The sequence below is a fragment of the Neomonachus schauinslandi genome, chromosome 5, assembly GCF_002201575.2.
Source record: "Neomonachus schauinslandi chromosome 5, ASM220157v2, whole genome shotgun sequence".
Lineage (NCBI taxonomy): Eukaryota > Metazoa > Chordata > Mammalia > Carnivora > Phocidae > Neomonachus > Neomonachus schauinslandi.
The window spans coordinates 121,890,130-121,914,601 of record NC_058407.1 but is presented as its reverse complement, the minus strand read 5'-3'; the positions used below and the strand labels follow the sequence as shown (position 1 = coordinate 121,914,601).

At 35.8% G+C, this 24,472-nt stretch overlaps 1 protein-coding gene and 1 pseudogene across 1 annotated transcript in view; both read right to left on the bottom strand.

The window, feature by feature from the left end:
- CUBN (cubilin) overlaps nucleotides 1-24,472 on the bottom strand; it is a 267,642-nt gene that overhangs the window by 194,374 nt on the left and 48,796 nt on the right. The window contains exons 18-23 of the mRNA XM_021696706.1: nucleotides 22,520-22,664; nucleotides 22,114-22,292; nucleotides 18,578-18,743; nucleotides 17,807-18,023; nucleotides 14,882-15,012; nucleotides 392-584 (exon numbers count right to left, since the gene is read on the bottom strand). Of these exons, the coding sequence (XP_021552381.1) occupies nucleotides 392-584; nucleotides 14,882-15,012; nucleotides 17,807-18,023; nucleotides 18,578-18,743; nucleotides 22,114-22,292; nucleotides 22,520-22,664 (1,031 nt within the window). The remainder of the gene's footprint in view (nucleotides 1-391; nucleotides 585-14,881; nucleotides 15,013-17,806; nucleotides 18,024-18,577; nucleotides 18,744-22,113; nucleotides 22,293-22,519; nucleotides 22,665-24,472) is intronic.
- On the bottom strand, nucleotides 5,980-6,104 carry LOC123324900 (annotated as a pseudogene).

The following is a 24,472-nucleotide window of genomic DNA, read 5'->3' as shown; positions in this document are numbered from 1 at the left end:
GTTGTTATCTTACCATCATTTCTGTGATATAATTAGACCAAATGGATAATGTACAGCCTAAAATTTAAATTGATTTTCCATAAAGAAAGTAGGTTTTCAATAATTGCAAGTATCTAATTTCAGAGTAGTAGTACATCTGTTTAATTTGTTCAAATAAAATCTGGAATTTATTTTCAAATATTCTCAATAAAATAATCCCTTCAAAATAACCACTGAATCTTACACAATTTTCCAGTTTTCTTCTGGCTCCACATGACAAGCTTTGTATCTTGCAAGAAAGAGCACAACAGAGGGCTTTACAGAGAATTTCCATGTGTTTTCCTTAACCTTTCCAGGAAAGATTATGAATGAAAACCAATAATGAAAAAGGTGATGAAATAAACGTGCTTACCTGATTTCCACAAAATCTCCTATACAGTGTCCACCGATGGCCTCCTCCAAAGAGAAATTTGTGAAGTGCAATGCAATCTGTTGGCTGGTTTCCACCGTGATCCTATAAATGCATTTCAAATTGTTGGGGTAATTATCAGGGAAGTTTGGAGAAGTAAAAGTCCCAGACTCTTCTGTATAGTCTTCCATGCATGCTATGGAAAGAAATAGAGCATAAGATAGAAAAGAGAAAATATCATGCTATATTTATAAGACATTCAGTAATACATATTTCATTAATTTATGCCAATGTACTTGATTTTCAATAGGCCATTCTGGAATGTTAAAGAATGATTTCCTTTCAAAACAAAGATTTTTTTTTAATCTCAAAGGCAAAAATAATTATTCATAGTAAACCTAAGCTATGTAGCAGAAATTGTTACATATATCATAACTTTTTAGATCTTGGAAGTGTTATAATTTTTTCATCCATGCATATTACCCTGAACATTAAACATTAGGCTCAACCACGGAAATCATAGAGGGGTGCTAGAAATAATTCAGTTCTGTTCTCCTTTTTATAACCTTCCTTTAAAATGTTTTTCATCAAAGCATGCATTTATGAGAAATGACAAAGCAGGTACCTCAGCCATGTGAAGAATAGAAGGTGTCAGGAATCAGGTTGATCTTGAATCAATGCCTAGCTCACACATTGACAAGCTATGCAACCTTGGGTAAATTACTTCACCTCTCTGAGCCTCATCTCCCAAATGGGGATGGTAACTATCTTTGACTATACATATAAGTGTTAGAGGTAATGCAATTAAATGGCTTGGCACATGGTATGTGCTCAATAAATGGTAGTAATCATCCTTATGTTTCAAAATAGTTCAGAAAAGTGTAGAAAAGGTAGAGCATAAATGATGAGGAATAAATTAGATCATTCACATAAAACATTAAGATAGTACTTGGAGGGGTGCCTTGGTGGCTCAGGCGGTTAAACATCCAACTCTTGATTTCGGTTCAGGTCATGATCTCAGGGCCATGGGATCAAGTCCCGCATCTAGCTTGCTGGAGATTCTCTCTCTCTCTCTCTTAAATAAATAAATCTTCAAAAAAATAGTACTTGGACAATTTCATGTTGTAATTCAATTTTAACTGTTCTACTTTAAGAATTTTAACTTTACCTACCCAGTCCATTAAGCTCTATATTTACTAACCAACCCACTCAATCTCCTATGCCCTTCAAATCTGAGATATTTTCCAAAGAAAATCCAGTTTCAATGTATTTTTAATGTACCTTCAATTATATCTAGTAATAACATAAATCTAGGGTCCAGGAGTAGACACAGGCCTCCTACTAAAAGGTTTTGAGGGTGAATAAACTATTATACTTTATTATGGGTGAAAAAAAGAAAATGAGGATTTTTTTGATGTGTAATTTCCCACTTGCTGCTGTATAATCATACTCAGAAGAGAGGAGCCACTGATATTGAGAGTACAGAGATGCATAGAAAATATTACAAGTTCTACTACCTATGTATAACCCTCAGAGTAACAGGCATTCATCAAATATTTGGCTTACTCTATTTTAAACAACAAGCCAGCAAGGCTTTACTTTATTGAAAAAAATCATTTAACTTCAAATATGAATATTGTGTACTTTTCTACAGTCTGCCAAGAAATATTTCTTCAAGGATGAAGGAAGGAAGGAAGGAAGGAAGGAAGGAAGAATAGGAAAGGGCAGGAAGAAGGCAGGGTTGGGGGAGAGAGGGGCAGACAGAAGGGGGTTGTAGAAGTGGTCTACTAAGTATTTCATATCAGTAATGAGTATTACTAAGATAAAAATTCATGGATGAAATGGACATTAAATGAAGGTTATGACCCAGTCTCCCTAAGCTGACAGAACTGGAAGACTCATTGACCACCCCCACATTCAGATAGATTTAGCCAGTCAATCAAATATCTAGAGCAAATCTGTTTATGTCATTTCCTTGCTTACCCACTCTACTCCCAGAAGGGAAATACAATTGTATTGAATATTTCTAACGCAACTTGAAATTAGTCTGCCGGAGAACGGTTTGTATAAGCGGGATCTCATGTAAAGGAACCAGTTCAACAAATATTTGAGAAATAATGATGACTTATTTCGCTGTACCTTGTACATATGCAAGTGACTATTGTGGAACAATTGGTGGTTGTTTTTTAATCCCTACTGAGATTTTGATTGATTCATTAAGCTTCTTTTCTGGCACAAAGGTAAACATAGTCCCTTATGTATTCAAATGGTCCTCAGCTGTTCACTTTGAAATGCTTTCTCTAACAACTTCCCCTTCTACCCCAACACACCATTAAACAAATAAACTCATACATCATTTAAGGTCAAAGTCAAACATCAGGGCGCCTGGGTGGCTCAGTCGTTAAGTATCTGCCTTCAGCAGCCTTCAACTCAGGTCATGATCCCAGGGTCCTGGGATCGAGCCCCGCATCGGGTTCTCTGCTCAACGGGAAGCCTGCTTCTCCCTCTCCCACTCCCCCCTGCTTGTGTTCCCTCTCTCGCTGTGTCTCTCTCTGTCAAATAAATAAATAAAATCTTTAAAAAAAAAATCACTTCCTCTGTGCAACTTCTTCAGATCAAGCAGAGTTAATTTTCTTGCGCTCAATAAAACTTTATTTGAATAGCAATTTGAGCCCCCAAAATATGGTATTGTGATTGTTTTTATGGGAGTACATTTCCTCCACTATGTCTGGAAATATAAACAGGACCTTATTAATAATTGTTAACTGTCACTACATTATCTGGCCCAGATTACCTCTAATAAATATTTGTTAACAATTTATTACATAATGTATTGAAAACTGAGAGGGTGGGACAAGTATCTAATTTCTTCCTGCTCTCTCTATCCCCATCCTATTAACCCCTCCACTTTTCTTACCTCATGTTCCTGCTCTCTCTCTCCTGAGGAAGTTGAGATTCTTTAATATTTTATCATGTTTATTCAATCTAAACTATAGAAATCTCTGCTTCCAGCCATGACAAATAATTAGCACTAAACTAGCCCCTCTCCATAACAACTATGAAACTGGACAAAATACATGAGGCACTGGGCAATGGGCAGTTCAAGATTGTGATCCTTGACAGACAGAAGATTCATGAGGCGGGACTCTATTTCCTTGGCTCTTTATGCATAATTTTCTGATTGCAGCCTTTTGCTGAAGTCCAAGTAGTAAATGACAGCTCTGTTGAGCTGAGGAAGCAGGGATCTGAATTTAAGGATGTCAAAGGAGCTGGAACTACAGGAAAATGCTCCAGTAAGGAGTAACTATACAGAAAGGAGGACCAGCCATCTATGTAAAGTCCCCTATGTATTCTTGCCTGAGCCTGGGCTGGGCATACATGAGGTGAGTTCAAAAGGCATGCCAGAGAGCAGCTGCTACTAGGCTGGAAGCCAGAGGCCAGGAAATGCTGGGAGACTATGGAATTCTCCCCCTCATCAGAATCCCCTCATTTACATGCCAAGAGCCCACTTGAGAACCAGAAAGGCCACACTTTAGAAATGAAGACCATGACCAAGAGTAAGGCTTTTCTAGGGTTTCCCTACTAAAGTATAAGTCTTGAAAATACCTGCAGGAGCAATGAAACTTGGAGGTTGAGACCTACCTACTTAGAAGGGCTTAGGAAACACCTGGGGATGTTCACAAATCTGCCTTAACAAATAAAAAATACAGATCTATACAAGTACAAGGTAATCAGCTAAATATTGACCTGCCATAAAGCTTCAGAGAAAGGGAAGAGAAAGCAGAATCTCTACACATATCATTCACCATATCCAGTATAAAACTCAAAAACTGCTACTAATACAAATAAACAGAGAAATATAAATTATAGTCAAGAAAAAAATGTGACCTTGTGACTTAAAGATGGCCCAGATATTAGACTAGCAGACAAAAACTTTAATGCAACTACTAGAAATATGCTCAAAGACTTAAAGAAAAATATAGCCTCAATGGTAAATAAATAAAGAATTTTAGCAATACAAAGGAAACTATTAAAAGAATCATATGGAAATTCTATAACTTAAAAGTATGCCAACTGACCTGAAACTAATATAATACTGCATGTTATCTCTACTGAAATTAAAAAAAAAAAAGTATACTAACTGAGATTTAAAAATTCATGGATGGGCTTAATAGAAACTTTGAGGTAGAAGAAAAAGGATCATTGAACTTGAAGGTGTATTAATAGAAATGATTTAATCTGAAGAAAAAAGAGGAAAAATGTGCAGAAAAATGAACAGATTCTCAAAACCTAGGAAAAAAATACCAAGTAGTCTAGCACACATATAATTGAAGACCCAGAAGGAGAAGATAATGAAAATAGGTAAAAAAGAAAAATATAGTGGCTAAAATTCTCCCAAATTTGGCTTAAAAAATCAATTAGCTTCAAGGAGTTTAGTTAATCCTAGGCAAGATAAATAAAAGAAAATCACACTTGGGTACCTTAAACTATTGAAAAACAAATACAAGAAAAATAAAGGAGCTAGAGGAAAAATGACACATTATATACAGGAAAACCATGATATGAATAGGAGCTGGATTCTAATTAGAAATAATGGAGGCAAGAAGAAAATGGAATACATTTTTAAGGTGTTGACAGAAAAAAAAAAGTTCAATTATCCAGGAAAAGTTTCTCTTTTTTTTTTAAGATTTATTTATTTGAGAGAGAGAGAGCATGAGTGGGAGTGGCAGCAGGAGAAGAAAAAAGAATCTCAAGCAGACCCAACGCTGAGCATGGAGCCCAACTAGGGGCTCCATCCCATGACCCTGAGATCATGACCTGAGCCAAAACCAAGAGTCAGGAGTTTAACCAACTGTGCCATCCAGGTACCACCAGAAAAAGTTTTTCAAAATGAGAGTGCAAGAAGGACATTTTTAGACAAACAGAAGCTGAGAGATTCATCACTAGAAGACCTATACTACATGAAAAACTAGCAATATCTGTCATGCCAGAGACAAATTACACCAAACAGAAACATGTATCTGAAGAAAACCAGAAATGGTAAACAACTGGATAAATATAAAGATTGCTTTTCTTCTCATTATTTCTTTAAAAGACAACTAATCATTTAAAGCAAAAATAATAGTAAGGTGGAGTTTATAATAAAGTAGAATTAAAAGATACAATTAAAGTAGCATAAAGAAGAGGCAGACAGAATTATATACTCTTGTGAGGTTATCACATTTGTGAAGTGAGAAGTGTATGAAATATAGTGTCAGCTATAAAATATAAGGTGTGAAGTGTAAAGTAGTGGCATATCAACTCTAAGCAGACTTACTGATAAGCTAAGAAAGCATTTTGTTATCCCTTGAGCAAATACACAAAAAAGAGGTACAATTAAAAAGTCAGTGAGAGGGGCACCTGGGTGGCTCAGTCGGTTAAGCATCAGACTCTTGATTTTAGGTCAGGTCATGATCTCAGGGTCAAGAGATGGAGATCCATGTCAGGCTCCATGCTCAGAGAGGAGTCTGCTTGAGATTCTCTCTCCTCTCCCTCTGCCCCTCCCCCTGTTCAGGCTCTAAATAAATAAATAAATAAATAAATAAAATCTTTATTTAAAATACTCCAATAAAATGGAGTATTAAAAATATTCTGTAAGCTGAAAAGAGTTTTCAATTAACAATAATCGCGCCTCGGATAAACATCATTGGCTACGATACTGTCACTGCGCAAAGCTCTGTAAGCTGAAAAGAAAACAGTAGCAAAAGAAGGGTGTCTATGAAAAACCCAAAGCTAACATGACACTTAAGTAATAAAGGATTAAATGATTTCCTGTTAAGATTAGAACAAGGCCGGGTGCCTGGGTGGCTCAGTCAGTTAAGCGACTGCCTTCGGCTCAGGTCATGATCCCAGGGTCCTGGGATTGAGCCCCGCATCGGGCTCCCTGCTCTGCGGGAAGCCTGCTTCTCCCTCTCCCCCTCCCCCTGCTTGTGTTCCCTCTCTCGCTGTGTCTCTCTCTGTCAAATAAATAAATAAAATCTTTAAAAAAAAAAAAAAGGTTAGAACAAGGCCAATATGTTCAATTTCATCTTTTCTATTCAACATAATACAGAAGTCGCTCACCATTGAAATAAGGCAGAGAGAGAGAGAGAGACTGGAAAGGAAAAAATATAGCTGTTCTTATTGACAGATATGCTCATCTATGTTGAATATACTAAGTAATCTACTAAAGAGTTACTAGAATAACTGAGTTTAACAAAGTTACAGGATACAAGGTAAATATACAAAAAACAATTTAACTTGCAAATATGAGCCAAACAACTGAAAAATGAAATTTAAAATATCATTTATAATAGTATAAAAACATAAAGCACTTAATAATAAGTTTAATGGAAATGTGTAAAAACTCTATAGTGAAAACTTTAAAACATTGCTGAAAGAAATTTAAAAATATTTGAATAAATGGAGAAGTAAAATATGTTTATGGATTGGCAGACTCAATTTAAGATGCCCTTTGACACTGCATTGATCTATAAATTCAATATATTCTCCATCAAATTCCCAACAAGTTTTGTTTGGATTTGGTTTGGTGTGGTTTTTTAAGTAAAAATTGAAAAGCTGATTCTAAAAGATACATAGAAATGTAAAGGATCTAGGATAACCAAAACAACTTTGAAAAATCTGGAGGACTTATATTTCCTGATTTTAAGATACACTATACAATTACATAATATTGTACTATAGTGTCCTATGGGATAGAACAGAGATTCCAGAAGCAGACCCAAACATGCATGGGCAATCAATTTGCAACAAGAATGTAAAGGCAATTCAGTGAAAAAAGGAGAACCTTCACAACAAATAGTGTTTGAACAATTAAATACCATTTGTTAACTTGGACACATAATTCACATCTGATATAGAAAAATTAGCTCAAATGGATCATAAGCATAAATGTGAAACTTCGAACTATAAAACTCGTAGAAGAATGCACAGGAAAAAATCCTCACAACTTTAGCAGGCACAGATTTCTTGGACAATATACAAAAAACACCAATCAGAAAAGGAAAAAAGGACATATTATACTTCTGCCCTTCAAACAATACCGTTAAGGGAAGAAAAAAAAAAAAAAGGCTAGCTTCACACAAAGAGAAAATATTTGCAATGCATTTATCTGACAAGGGACATACTTGTTTCCAGAATATATAACTTAAGACAATAATAAGACAAATTACACAAATAAAAATGAACCAAATGATTTAATGGACACCTCATAAAGGAAGATGTATAAATGGCCAATAAGCATGTGAAAAGGTCCTCAGCACTATTAGTCATCACGGACATGTGAATTAAAACAACAATGAGGCACTACTACACAACTACTAGAAGCTAAACATGAAAGATTGGCAATACCAAGTGTTGACAAAGATGTGGAGAGAGGGTAATTCTCCTTCAATGCAGGGGAGAATATAAAATGGTATAATCACTTTGGAAAAAAAGCCTGGCAGTTTTTCATAAAATGAAACATAGAATTACCAGATGACCCAGAAATTCTGTTTTTTTTTTTTAAGATTTTATTTATTTATTTGAGAGAGAGAGAGAGAGCATGAGAGGGGGAGGGTCAGAGGGAGAAGCAGACTCCTGCCGAGCAGGGAGCCCGATGCAGGACTCGAACCCAGGACTCCAGGATCATGACCCGAGCTGAAGGCAGTCGCTCAACCAACTGAGCCACCCAGGCGCCCCATGACCCAGAAATTCTACTTTTAAGTATTTATCAAAGAGAACTGATAATCCAAGTCCACAAAAAACTATACATCAACATTCACAGCAGCTGTTTTTCATAATAGCTAAGAACTGGAAACAATCCAACTATCCAAAAATAGGTGAATGGATAACCAAATTATGATATAGCCATACAATGGAAGGCAATCCAGCAATTAAACAGAAAGAACTACTTATAAGTAGAACAATTTGAACAAACTTCAGAAGCATTATGATAAATGAAAGAAGCCAGATATAAAAGGGTATATACTGCATGCTCCCACTCATAGTTGTTTTCTGAACAGAAAAAAACTAATTCATAGTGATAAGAACTGGGTCTGCAGTTGTTGAGATGGAGGATGTAGAAGGATCAATCAAAAGGACACTAGGATACTTTCTGGGATGATAAAATTGTTCTATATCTTGAATGGAGAAGTGATTACATGCATACACATATTTGTTGAAACTACAGGTGAATTTTCCTTTATGAAATTATGAAATAAAAATCTCTGTTATATTAAAAGTTTGAAGGTTCCCTGCAAAGACAGGTTGAGTTCTCTAAAGTAAAGCCAATAAATAATTCAGCTATCTAATAAATAATAAATAAAACTAAAATAGAGAAATAAAAAATATTTTGAAGGTACATCGGCTATAAATATTAAATAGAATATTTAATATTAAAATTTGTAGTTTTATGAGATTCACATGTCTGATTTTGTGGAGAGAAAAACAGTGGTTTTCTGAACTGACTGCATCTATTTCTGGAGAGGTTAGTAACTCCTCTTATCTAACACTGAAGTCTGTAGAAAGTTTATGTTCTCTTCCCTTCACAGTATAAATGGCTCTTTTGAGAATAATATTAATACTGAGACATATTAATGCTAGGCTTTGGTTTTCTCTTCTGCTTTGCAATAAAGCACAAATAATTAAAATTGGATATAATTCCACAAAAGGAAATTCATGTGTTGTTATACATATACATATACATAAACATATACAAAATGTAACATAAAAATGCCTTTTCTTTCTTTCTTTCTTTTTTTCTTTCTTTTTTTTTAGAGGGAGAGAGAGTGCTGTGCATGCATGTGATCTTGCATGCAGGGTGGGGGGGCTTGAGGGGGAAAGGGATGAGAAAGAGGGAGAGAGAATTGCAAGCAGGCTCCACATTCAGCATGGAGCCCAATGTGGGGCTCAATCTCATGACCCTGAGATCATGACCTGAGCTGAAATCAAGAGTCAGATGCTTAAGTGACTGAGCCACTCAGGCACCCCTAAAAATGCCTTTTCTTTGTATCTCATCTTGCTAAAGGAAAACTCAGATCCAATGGCAGTTTGCTTTTTATGATGGTCTAACATTTACAAAGAGAAGGAGAAAAGTACATTTCTTCCATCCATTATATTCAGCTGAACTAGCAAAGGAAAAGCACCTCTCTGAAGATCAAAAACAACTATTAGCACGCCTCACATCTCTCTCTTTCTGACCAACCCCAACAACAACCAAAAAAAGTAAAGAAAGGAAAGAGAAAATACACAAATGTCCTCTGTGAACCCTTACAAAATCACAAAGCTATATTTTTCTAAAAACATATCTCTCCCTCCACTAAGCATTTCAAATAAGTTTTAATAACATAGCATTCAGTTCATTATCAAAAAGGAAAATCTAAAACATAGATAATCCTTAATCCACAAAGCAGTGATGACATCAGTCCCATTTGATCTGGGAGACAGGAAGAGGATGAACTGATCCACAGAAGACTGTGTCACCTTGTGAGAGCATGGGTAGATCATGGGTAACTGCTCCACCACCTCCCTGCTTTGCCATTTGCGATAACCTATGTGATTATCCAATTACATTAGTGATCAATCCATAGGCGGTGCTTTCTGATTTCATTTATGAAACTTCCATGTCTGTATAAATCCATATGATCTCAGACTTCCTGAAAATGTACTGAATAGTCAACCCAGGAACCATCACCTGCTTCAGCTGGCATATTTGGTTAACATTCTTCAAAGGGAAGACTTCAGAGAAGATAAAATTTCAGCTTCAGTTTCTCTTTTAGGAAAAAAGAACCTTCCTTAACCAAAATCTAACATTTTGCCACAATTTGCTGCTAGGCAGTCACAGCCATGGCTTTTTCTTTCCCCTCACAGGTGACTAATTGAATATGAATATAAGCTAACTTACCAACGCAGCTATTGTGAAATTGTACTTGGACCTCAGTAATTCCATTTTAAACCTGGAATAGTCATGGTGGGTTACAGCTATTATGTAATTTTCACATAGAATGTCTCACTTAATCTTCCCCAACTATGTGAAACAGCCATGTGCCACAATGTCCACTTTTTAGAGAGGTATAGATGAGGGATCTCAGACTCCTGGAGGTTAAGTTCTGAGCATCACTTAGTTCAGACATGACAAAGATAAAATTCAAACTCAAGTCCTCGCTTTTCCAAATCCTGTGCTTTTTAACAATCCCTGGTTCTTCCATGCAAGGAATGTCAATTGAGAAATGAAGGTGAGCAGAAGACTAGGAATATCACAAATGTTTCATTTAGCACCTTCATTCTAAGGATGAAGAAATGTAATAAATTAAATAGGATAAATCTACTGAGCTGTGAAGTGGTAGGATACCCATATATACAAAAATAGGAGAACATACTGACCAATGAGAAAGTGAATCTTAAAAGATCAATAGACTAACCAAAAACCTTTCCCAGAAGGAAAATATCTGAATATCTCAGAGCAGAAAATATAGAGTTCAAAGTGGATGAAAAGAATGAAGGAGCTTGGTACTTCTCCGAGGTAGTGTCAAGGCTGGCCTACAAACCAAAACTTGTGACTTAGCCATCAGCCTTTCGGTAGCATGGAAAGTACTTTCCAGCATGACCAGTTAAAGTCTAATTCCCCATTACACCTCACTTGTAATTCTATAGCAATTTATGTGCTAAGACTTAACTTCCAGAATCTCTGAGGAACTGCGAAGTTCTATTAGAACCATTTGAATTGGTGAAAACCCACCCTAGACATATTTGAATCTGAATTTCTGGGTGGGGACCTGATACCTGAATTTGTAACAAGAAAATTCCACCCCAAGTTTCTTATAAACACTAGAGTTTGAGAACACTGCTCTCCCGGACTGAAGTTTGAAAACAGAAACAGTATTCCCTATTCATTTCTTCTAAAGAAACCCTCTTTTGCGCTTTTGGTAATCACTTAACTTCTCACTCTTAGATGCCTCTTCTGGGATCATTCCAGGGTAACTGATGAAATACAGACTATGGGGTAGGTGGGAACTCTGAACTGGGAATGGGGAGGTTGGGAAAGCCCACTGCCACCCACTTTTAACCCTATATTGATGTGAGTCTGACACTTCCTTACCATTTCCCCAGACAACTATAAAGCGCCCTCCCCTTTTTTGCAGAAAATAGGGGAAAGTTCCCTACGGTCCTTCCATACTCTCAGAGTTGAATGTTACCAGCTACACCAAGTACATTTAATCTGGAGCATTTCTAAGAGCTCACCTGGACAGGATGAAACAAATAGATTAGATGTTGGGACTGGATTGTTTTGGTTTAGCTTCTAAACCAACTAGCTGTGCATTCTTGAGAGGAAAATTCAATGGTGGTCTTCACTTTTCCTCATTAAAAAAGTAATTAAACTGGATTTGTGTTTTGAACTTTCTGACACACCACAAAAATACATTTACATCAATCATGCACATACATGAATATTGCAAACAGGTTTCATGAGGTGACACCAAACTTTGTATGATAAACTGATACTTTCTATTCTATTCTTTTTTCTGTTCCATACTTTGAACAAATGCAGATAGCAACCTAGTAAGTTGCTAGGTTGACCTTACTAATGAGGCATGAATGTTGCAATGTTTGAAAAACATTGGACTAAGCGTTATATGGGTTTTCATCTAATAGTAAAATAGAAAGGCATCATTTCTTTATTTCTCTATTCTTTCTCATACCTTTAAAGTCTCCTCTTGGTAAGATTATTTTAATACATATGCAGGAGATGCTAATAGAATATAAAATTACAATTTAAAATAGTAAAGTTAGTTAGCTAATCAACTATATTCTTTTGAAATTCAAATATTTTGTACTGTAAATAAGCAAACATGTAAAACCTAGTTTCATAATGTTACTAAAAAATTCTTCAGAATATCTACCCAGAAACATTTTACTGGTTAGTTTTTTGTTTCTATTTCCCCAGGCACATCTGGACTCAGGGAGAAAGAGATGAAGGAGGGTGTCAAGTAACGACCAGAAACTGATCTCTTTCCTTCCAAACACATACTTAGGAGCTGACATCATAACCCTATGGCATGAAATACAGATGGAAAAGTAACTGGATTCAAGTCAGGAAATTTAACCTTTATCAGATAAAGACAGGAAAGACTTCAGCAGAGAAACTCACACCTGCTGTGAACTAGAAATCACCAACCGAATATTGTCGTTATTGCTCTGAAAATAACTTCTGCTAGAGGAATAAAATAGGATGAGGGCCAATGATTAAGCTTCCACTGGGGCTTTTTCCTGAGACTGTTTTCTGCGGAAAATACAAAAAATAAGGTGACATCTGAAACAAAGCATCCCACACCTTCTATTTCCAGGTGGGCAGCCCCCTAGGACTCAGACTGCCTGGAGGGTTAGCCCACTGGCTGGCAGTTGTCTGCACAACCCCCACATCAGTCCCTCCCTGAACAGTCCTACAAAGCCACCCTCAACAATTCATGACAGCCAGTTCACTCACGTCCTGCCCAATGGGAAACTGAAACAGGCTCCAAAATGGTAATTTGAGTGTGCCTTATGGCTTCCTGGGTCCGTCATCTGATTGCTGGTTAGAATATCTGACTATTAGTCAGACCGATGAGTTCACCCAGCAAAGGGCAGGAGCACAGTAGTCAGCCAGGCTTGGCCAAAGACAGAAAGTGAACACTCCCTTGTCTGTGATTTCAGCCCTGTCTGGACCAGACAGAAGCCAAAGTAATGATTATCACCCAGGGAGGCAGATCAGGCAGATCGAAGAGTTGGAGTTTGCCATCTCAGGGTTCCCTTCTCTTTTTGTCAAATATCTTTTCTTGTGTTATCTTTCTTTTTATTTATTTATTTATTTGAGGGGAGAGAGAGAGAGAGAGAGAGCACGCACGAGCAGGAGGAGGGACAGAGGGAGAAGCAGACTCCCCACTGAGCAGGGAGCCTGATGCGGGGCTCGATCCCAGGACCCTGAGATCATGACCTGAGCCGAAGGCAGATGCTTAACCACCTGAGCCCCCCAGGTGTCCTGTGTTGCCTTTCTTTATCAGCTTCTTTTTCTCTCCAGTTTGCTTCTTTCCTTTCCTCATCTTTCTTTTATTTTACCTGTACTTTATCTTTCTGAAAACCTTCTTTTAAAATTAAAATTTAACTTTAATATCCTTTCTGCCAGATTATTTGGGTTGCTCTTGGTTCTTACTGCACTTGCTATTGCCTTATAAGCTAGTGTGGTATTAGTGGGGCTGCTTTAGTCATTACAGAGCTATGTCTTACTTTGCACATTTTTACAAAGATTTCCATAATATTTTCAGCAGGCCCCACCAGCATGTATGTTATCTAAGACACAGCCAGTTTATTCATGCAGCAAATTAAACTTGTATTTATAGTTGATTAGAGCCAGAAGACATCTCAAAGATTATCAAATCCAATTCCTTAATTTTACAGATGAGAAAACTGTGGCCCAAATTGTTCAAGTGACTCGCTTCAAATCCTAATCTAATATTCTGTGTGGTTCGGGCCAAATATATGAGGCAGATAAAACTACAGAAGTATGGAAAATTGTGTGCACACTGTAATTTCTTAAAAAGCCAATTTTGGTCATTGGATGTTAAACACCTGGACAAAGTCCAGTGAATACTTCAGCTGTTTAACATAAACTATTGTAATTGCTGGGGATTCAATTTCCCATGTGCTTGAGCTGGATAATAAACTGTCTCCTGGAATGGGGGCCTCAGGAGAGAAAAGTGCATGAATCACTCACACTCAGGATTCTGGAGAAATCTAAAGCCATACTACCCAAACACAGAACTTAAACTGCCAGAGAACAGCAGTTTTGCATAAAATAAAGTATAGTGGCAGGGTACTCTGAGAAGAAATAAATGAGAAACTGGGAAGGGATTCTGAGTGGAAGTTTTTAATAAATTAATTATAATATTATATAAATTATTTATTTATTTATTTATGGGGTGGGGGCTTTAAAAGATAAGCATCTAGGGAATCTTTCTCTAATTTCTTAAAATTAGCTTTCAGTCTCATAAGTAACTTTTTATTTTGACAGAATTTTAAACTTGAAAAGTTGTAAGAACTAGCTCCCAAATTCTTTTTACCTAGATTTACTACTTACTTGTATTTTGCCCTCATTGCTTTATCTCTGTCTCTTTTTCTAACTTACTCATTCACTTATTATCTGAACCAAGTGAGAATATTTTAGAGACATGGCATGTCTTTACCCCTAAAAATATCAATGTATCATTCCTAAGAATAAAAACATTCTCTTACAGAACACTTACAATTATGTTAATTAGAAAATTTAACATTGATACAATACTGTGGTCTAATTATTATTTTTAATAAGGAAGGCACTGAAGTCACTATACTCTTTTCTAAATTAGCTTTCATTATGTGCCACGGGTTTAGGGATGAAGTATTCTCATAGTACTATTTTGTAATGGACTGAGTGAAACCAAGTATACAATGTTGTTCTGTTACCTGCCGATGCATCAATTGCTTCATAGTTTATTAAAAAGCCTTCATAAGCAATGTCAGAGTCAGCCACAAATATAAGCATTAATGAGTTGGTACTACTGGTAAGAGAGGGCGGGATTGATTTTCCACAGTATCTGTTTGAAACCAAGAAAGAACACAGATTTAAAAACTTTTAGTATACTTGAAATGATGTACCAAAAATTAGGACATGTAAAGATAAAAATAAAAAATAATACCCCCTATTAACCTTTAAAAACAAATATATTTCAAGCACAAAACATTTACAAAGTTGCTGAAGATCATCCTATTCATGGTTACTTCCCTGAAATGGTTATATGTGTGTACCTAGCTGTGTGGCTTTTCATACATAAGAAGTTTAATCAAACAAGAAATTGCAAGCTATACTAAGTCACTGTATAGCATATTAATGAACTTATTAATAAAAATGTGTAAACTTACACAATAAAGGGAAAGCATATACCATAAACTTATAGAGCACAAACTCTAGAGTCAACTCCATCACTTGGAGGCATTATGACTTTATATTTTTAAAATATTTTATTTATTTACTTATTTGACACAGAGAGAGTACAAGCAGGGGGAGCAGCAGAGGGAGAGGGAGAAGCAGGCTCCCCACTGAGCAGAGAGCCCAATGTGGGGCTCGATCCCAGGATCCTGGGATCATGACCTGAGCTGAAGGCAGATGTTTAACCAACTGAGCCACCCAGGCACTCTGGAGGCATTATGACTTTAAGCAGATCACTCAACCTTGATGCCTCAGTTTTCCCATCTCTAAAATGGGTATCATGATAGCACCGACTTCATAGAGTTGTTTTGAGAATTTTATGAGTTCATATACTGTGTATAAGAGGCTGAGAACAGTGCCTAGAATAGGGAGCCCTATAGAGGTGGACTCTATTATCTTTAAACAGCTGGCCTATGCAGAAGTAAAAGTTTGGTTACCAAGCCATGTTAAATTTTTGCTAAATAGAACTAATTTTACTCAGAAGAAGAAAGTTTTAAAAATAAAAGATTAGGAGTAAGAGAAAAAATAAAGAGGGAGAATAATACTAGGAGATGAAATAAAGTTAAGAAAATAATGAATAAAGGGAAAATGTTTAAAATGGATGAAAAAAGAAAATGAAATTAAGAAAAAATAAAAAAGAAATCAAGAGATTTCCATTTCCAACAAAGATGTAATAACAGGGGCTAGATATAACCTTTCACCTGAAACAACTGAAAATCTGGTCTGGACAAAAAGATATAAATCAGTGGATCTCAAGATACTGGATATCAAGCAATGAAGGACAATGATTCTTAAGAGACAATAAATAAGTGAGTTTGAAAGCAAAACCAGAAATGATCAAGCTGTTGCCAAGAACTTTAATGCATTTCTAAAACAAAGTTCAACATATGTGGAATTTAAGAAACAAATGAGCAGGGCGCCTGGGTGGCTCAGTTGGTTGAGTGACTGCCTTCAGCTCAGGTCATGATCCTGAAGTCCCAGGATCGAGTCCCGCATCGGGCTCCCTGCTCAGCAGGGAGTCTGCTTCTCCCTCTGACTCTCCCCCTTCTCATGTGCTCTCTCTCTCTCATTCTGTCTCTCAAATAAATAAATAAAATCTTAAAAAAAAAAAAGAAAAGAAACAAATGAGCAAAGGAGAAAAGAGAGAGAGAGGGAGAGAGACAAACCAAGAAACAGACTCTTAATTATAACAAACAAACTGATGATTACCAGAAGGGAGGGGGAGCAGGCGGATGTATTAAACAGGTGATGGGAATTAAGAAGTGCACTTGTGATGAGCACCGGGTGTTATATGGAAGGGTTGAATCACTATACTGTACAACTGAAACAAATATTACACTGTACCTTTACTAACTGGAAATTAAATTTAAAAAAACCCACAAAGCTCAGAAACACATACAGAAATGTAGTAATGTCCACTGCACAAAAACACAAAATTGAAAATGTCTGGCATCCTATCAAATATTACCAGGCATGAAAAGGAGAAAAGTAGAACCCATAATGAGAAGAAAAACTGATCAATCAGAACACACCAAGAAATGACACAGATGACTGAATTAGCAGATAAAAACATTAAAACAGTCATAACTGTATCCCAGAGATTTAATAAGCTAAAGGAAAAAATTAATGTGCAAAGTAGAGACATGGAAGATATAAAAGATGATTCAAATTGAACTTCCAGAAATGAAAACTATAATATCTAAGATGAAAAATACACTTGGTAGGATTTATAGCAGAATAGACATTGCAGAAAAAAAGATTAGTGCACTCAAATACACAGCAATAGAAACTTTCCAAAATGAAACACACAGAGAACAAAAAACTCAAAATCAAATGAGCAGAGTTCTTCAGTGAGCTGTGGGACAATATCAAATGGCCTAAGATACTTGTAATCAGAGTCCCCAAAGGGGAGAAGAGACAGATAAATTATTCCAAGAAATAACGACCAAAAAATTTTCAATTTGATGAAACTATAAACCCTCAGATCCAAGAAGCTCAACAACACCAACAAAAAATTATGCTAAGAAAAGCCAGACAAAAAAAGAGTACATACAATATAATCCCATTTTTATACAATTCTAGAATATACAAATTAATTTACAGTGATAGAAAAGGTTGGTGGTTTCCTGGGGATGGGGATGAGGGACAGAAGTGAGGAATTATAGGAGTAATAGACATGTACATTATCTTGATTTTGGTAATGCTTTCATGGGTATACATATATGTCGAAACTTAATTACTGAAGACCAATTTCTACTGATGTAGAAATGGTCATTGAGGAGTGGGTTGATCTCAACTTGTTTTTATAACACAACATGGTAGATTTTAACATCCTTCACTGCAGTAGGAAAGCAAGAACGCAGGAAGTATTTTTTAGTTAAAATATATATATATATTTTTACCTCCCAAGAGATGTCTCAGAACCAGTGTCATAAACTTCCAAATAGTCATTTGTGCAATTGTAATGAAACTCCAGATGAAATACCCTGAATATCAGATGAATCAGGTGGCCAGATTGGACTAATATATGCCAGGTACAATTGATGCCATGAGGGTAGATATTTGGATGGCCAGGACTTTGAATGATTCCTGTTGACTCTGTCAGAATTTTTCCACATGCTGTTGAAATAAAAATAATAATCATTATTAGAATAACTAACCAACAAACTACCTGGAATTCAAAATAAAATAATCTGATCATAACCTCTTAGAAGCTGAAGAAGAAACATGTTCCTCATATGCCACTTAAGAAAACCTAGTTTTCCTCTTATTAATAGAAATCAGTTAACTATTGATATATACTGATTAGGAAATATATATATATATTTTAAAGATTTTATTTATTTATTTGAGACAGAGAGAATGAGAGAGAGAGAGCATGAGAGGGGGGAGGGTCAGAGGGAGAAGCAGACTCCCCACCGAGCCAGGAGCCTGATGCGGGACTCGATCCAGGGACTCCAGGATCATGACCTGAGCCGAAAGCAGTCGCTTAACCAACTGAGCCACCCAGGCGCCCGAAATATATTTTTTCTTTGCCTTTGAATGTACTTTAAAATTTTTATAATGTCGATAACTACACATCTATAGTATAGATGAATTTTCTATAATAATTTATTTCTGCTGTTCACTTTTTCGGCCCAAATGCAAAGCAGGAGAAAATGTCAGTATCTTACCCAAGTCTGCAGAACTGAATTTAGCCATGAAACCACGATTTTCAGTAGAAGAACTTTTCACAAATATGACATAAAGAAAATTGTACACAGATGTTATAAATGAAGGTATGTCTGTGCCACAATATTTCTTATTTTCAGGAGAACCCAAAATGGAACTGCTACCAATCTAAGTAAAAAAAAATTTTTTTTAAGTATATTCAAGTTTATTTTGTTAGATATTATTTTGGAAAACTGCTTTTGTTTAATTTAAATTCAATTAATTAACATATAATGTATTGTTTGTTTCAGGGGTACAGGTCTGTGATTCATCTGTCTTATATAATACCCAGTGCAACTGTTCTTAAGAATAATTATTTCTGAAAGATTTTATTAATGTCATAAAAATAAATTTTAGTCACCCCCTAAAGAAACTCCATACCTATTAGCAGTTATTCCCCATTTCCCTCAAACCCCAGGCTCAGATTATCCATGCTGGACATTCAAATAAATAAAATCACACACTACATGGTCTTGTGGGACTAGCTGCTTTCATTTAACCTGTTTTCAAAATTCATCCATGTAACGTGTCGTTTCTTCATTCCTTTATAATGCCATATAATATTCCACTGTATGGATATACAACTTTTTAATAATCCATCCATCAGTTGATGGATATTTATATTGTTTCTACTTTTTGGCTACCAAGAATAATGATTGTAGTCATTTATGTACAAATTTTTGTGTGGACACATATTTTCATTTCCTTTGGACATACACATAGGAATGGAATTGCTGGGTCAAATGACAAATGGTAATCGTTGGATCAAATGTTTAACTTCTTGTGGAATTTGCAACTGTGTTCTGAAGTAGCTGTACCATTTTATATGCTCACTAGCAGTGTGTAAGTGTAAGAAGTTTCCAATTTTTCTATGTCCTTGCCAACACTTGCTATGTTGTGACTTCTGAAATTATAGCCATCCCAGAGCTTGTGAAGCAGTATCTCATTATGGTTTGATTTGTATTCTCTGAAGATTAGTGATATTCAGCATCTTTTCATGTGCTTATTGGCTATTTGTGTATCTTCTTTGAGGAAATATGTATTTAGATTCTTTGCCCACTTTAAAAATAGATTGTTTTTAATTTTGATGAAGTCCAATTTTCTATTTTTTCTTTTGTTGTTTTGCTCCTTGTGTCATATCTAGGAAGGCTTTGCCTAACCTAGGTCACAAATGCTCCTATGTTTTCTTCTAAAAGTTTCACTGTTTCAGCTCCCACTCTTAGGTCTATGATCCATTTTTAATTAATTTCTGTGTGTGGTGTAAGGAAAGGGCCTACTTTCACAATTTTGCACAATTTTCCCTTCTATTCCTAGTTTGTTGAGTGTTTTTATCATGAAAAGACGTTGGATTTTGGCAAAATGCTTTTTTTACGTCTATTGAGGTAATCATGTGGGAGTTTTTTTTCCTTTATTTTATTTTACTATTTTTTTTCATCCAATGTTTTAATGGGGAAAATTATATTTATACCCACCAAATTCAATTTTTGGCAAAATGATTTCAGAAAAAATAAGAAATTATGTTATAAATACAATTGGTGAAATCATGTGTAGAGATTTTGAAAATCTTTTTTTTCCTTTTTTTAATTTTTAATTATTAATTTTTATTTTATGTTAGTTACTATACAGTACATCATTAGTTTTCTATGTAGTGTTCCATGATTCATAGTTTGCGGACAACACCCAGTGCTCCATGCAATAGTGCCCTCCTTAATATCCATCACCAGGCTAACCCATCCCCCCACCCGCCCTCCCCTCTAAAACCCTCAGTTTGTTTCCTGGAGTCCATAGTCTCTCATGGTCCGTCTCCCCCTCTGATTCCCCCCTCCCTTTCATTTTTTCCTTCCTTCTCCTAATGTCCTCCATGCTATTCCTTATGTTCCACAAATAAGTGAAACCATATGATAATTGACTTTCTCTGCTTGACTTATTTCACTTAGCATAATCTCCTCCAGTCCCATCCACGGTGATGCAAAAGTTGGGTATTCATCCTTTCTGATGGCTGAGTAATATTCCATTGTATACATGGACCACATCTTCTTTATCCATTCGTCTGTTGAAGGGCATCTCAGCTCTTTCCACAGTTTGACCTATTGTGGACATTGCTGCTATGAACATTGGGGTGCATGTGGCCCTTCTTTTCACTACATCTGTATCGTTGGGGTAAATGCCCAGTTGTGCAATTGCTGGGTCATAGGGTAGCTCTATTTTTAACTTTTTGAGGAACCTCCACACTGTTTTCCAAAGTGGCTGTACCAACTTGCATTCCCACCAACAGTGTAAGAGGGTTCCCCTTTCTCCACAACCTCTCCAACATTTGTTGTTTCTTGCCTTGTCAATTTTTGCCATTCTAACTGGTGTAAGGTGGTATCTCAATGTGGTTTTGATTTGAATTTCCCTGATGGCTAATGAGGATGATCATTTTTTCATGTGTCTGTTAGCCATTTGTATGTCTTCTTTGGAGAAGTGTCTGTTCATGTCTTCTGCCCATTTTTTGACTTGATTATTTGTTTTTTGGGTGTTGAGTTTGAGAAGTTCTTTATAGATCTTGGATACCGGCCCTTTTTCTGTAGTGTCATTTGCAAATATCTTCTTCCATTCCATGGGTTGCCTCTTTGTTTTATTGACTGTTTCCTTTGTTGTGCCAAGCTTTTTATTTTGATGAAGTCCCAAAAGTTCATTTTCGCTTTTGTTTCCCTCGCCTTTGGAGACATGTCTTGAAAGAAGTTGTTGTGGCTGATGTCGAAGAGATTACTGCCTATGTTCTCCTCTAGGATTTTGATGGATTCCTATCTCACATTGAGGTCTTTCAACCATTTAGAGTTTATCTTTGTGTATGGTGTAAGAGAATGGTTGAGTTTCATTCTTCTGTATATAGCTGTCCAATTTTCCCAGCAACATTTATTGAAGACACTGTCTTTTTTCCATTGGATATTTTTTCCTGCTTTGTCGAAGATTAGTTACCACAGAGTTGAGGGTCCATATCTGGGCTCTCTATTCTGTTCCATTGGTCTATGTGTATGTTTTTGTGCCAGTACCATGCTGTCTTGATGATGACAGCTTTGAATAGAGCTTGAAATCAGGCAACGTGATGCCCCCAGTTTTGTTTTTCTTTTTCAACATTTCCTTGGCAATTCAGGGTTTTTTCTGGTTCCATACAAATTTTAGGATTTTTTGTTCCAGCACTTTGAAAAATGCCATTGGTATTTTGATCAGGATGGCATTGAAAGTATAGATTGCTCTGGGCAGCATAGACATTTAGCTGATTTTTGAATGTATACCACCCTTGCATTCCTGGGGATAAATCCCACTTGGTCATGGTGTATATTCCTCTTTACTTGCTGCTGAATTCAGTTAGCTAGTATTTTGTTGAGAATTTTTGAATCTATAGAGATATTGGTCTTTACAAACTAGTTGCATGTAGCTGATCTGAAGATAATGTACATAATATTTTTAATAATATTCAATCAAATACAAGTATTCAAAGATGTTTTACTCTTACCTCAATATAATCTGTATCACAGTGGGTAGAACTTTCAATTTCAAAGGCAGTGAAGTTGAGAATAACTACTTGGCTTTGGGGTTGGTGGATGGTCCACCTGCAGATCCTTTCTCCTGGATACACATTAGGATAAAAAGGTGAGCGAATGACCCCTTCTCCAGTTAATTCTCCTCCACAAGCTGTAAATATGAAAATGATAGTAGTGTTTGTTCAGAGATAAATGATTCTTGCCTTCACTTTTATTGCAAAGAGTAGTTCTGCATAGGAATATACAGGAATGTGATATTACTTTTAGAATTTTTTCCTTGCTACTAAAGGACATAAAATGACTAAATTATTTCAAGAAATTAAAATGTTACAATCAGACAAATTAAACACCTAAAAATTAAGGCATAAATTTTCTTACCGACTTGATAAACAGCTCTGAAACTAGCTCTTAAAACAGAAGCATCTATTTTAAGCCTGATCCAGATACTATTAGTAATGGATTTAATGTTAGAGATGGTTTCATTGCCACAGACTTTTCCAAGTAAGGTTTGATCATCTCGAACCTAAATAGAAAAACAAAATAGATCTGTAATCCTAATCAACAAAATTACCTTGGTGATGGTGGATTATTTGGAGATGAGAAAACGGCAGATTCAGAATAAGTTATCATCTAATTTAGGTTACATATGGGAAATTTTTCAGCACAATAAAATAACACTAAATATTGATAACAAAATCTTAAGCCAAATAAAATCCAAAAGCATAAGAATATTTAAAACATTCTCCTACTAATTTCTACAATGTGAAAGGGGAGATAAATTTATAATTTTGGATTATTTAGAAAACAGCAAAATATGATAACATATCAAAATATGCAAGTTTCAGCCAAATCTGTAATCAAAGAAGTCGTAGACTAAACTGCTTTATTACTGGGGCACCTGGGTGGTTCAGTCATTAAGCGTCTGCCTTTGGCTCAGGTCATGATCCCAGGGTCCTGAGATCGAGCCCCGCATCAGGCTCCCTGCTCTGCGGGAAGCCTGCTTCTCCCTCTCCCACTCCCCCTGCTTGTGTTCCCTCTCTCGCTGTCTCTCTCTCTGTCAAGTAAATAAAATCTTCAAAAATAAATAAATAAATAAATAAACTGCTTTATTATTGAAAGAAAGAAACAGAAAAGTAGATAACAGAAAGAATTTAAAAAGTCAACTTAAAAAATTGGGAAAGGTATTACAATGAGGGATAATAAAGTAAAACTAAAAGTAAAACCTAATAATAAAATACAAAATAATATTAAATTTAAGAATACATTCAAGAATTGTTTTTTGAGAGTAGGGTGGGGGATAGGGATATTTAAGACACATCTTTGTCAATAAAGATAAAAGAAAATAAAAAGAAAACTGAAACAAGAATAAACACAGATATACAAACTAAAAATGAGAAAAATGCTACAAATACACAGATACTGATACATTCATTTCATATGAATGATAATTCTTTGTACAACTCTATGCTAATATAGCTGAATGTTTGAAATGGTTATTTCCAGAAAAAATATAAATTACTAAAATTATCTCAAGGAGAAGGAAAATAAAATCTGAATAGACAATAAACCATGGATAAAATTGAAAACATTATCAAATAATTACTTCCCCTCCCAAAACTCCCAGAAAATGTTCTACCTCATCAATTATTTCAAACTTTCTTTTAAGATTTTACTTAGAGAGAGAGAGACATGCACAAGTAGGAAGAAGGGCAGAGGGAGAGGGAGAGTCTCAAGCAGACTTCCTGCTGAGCATGGAGCCTGATGCAGGGCTCAATCTCATGACCCTGAGATCATGACCTGAGCCGAAATCAAGAGTCTGACACCTAACCGACTCAGCCACCCAGGTGCCCCAATTATTTCAAACTTTTAAGGAACAAATAATTGCCATAATTTGTTCTAAGGTACCCTGAAACATGGAGGAATCTCCAACTAATTTTTCTCAGAACTATCTTATTAAATTCCAATATGGATAACACAGATGAAACTATGGATTGATCTCACCTATTTATATAGATACAAAAATCTTAAACACAGTTCTAGAAAAACAAATTTACTTTATCATTAGGCTTATAAACCAATCAAATATGAGAACTTGAATAATGCAAGGTTATTTGAAATTACAAATTATAAATTACACTCCTCAATGGATCCAATAAGATAAACCACGTATTTCCATAGATGTCAAAAAAAAATGGCCAGCGTTCCTTTTTATGAAAAGCAAAACTCTTAGAAAGTTAAGAGCGGAAGGAAATTGCCTTCATACAATAAAGATCACCTGTTTTAAATCAATAGTCAATGTCTTATAAGGGCCATGAGCACAGTCCATGCAGT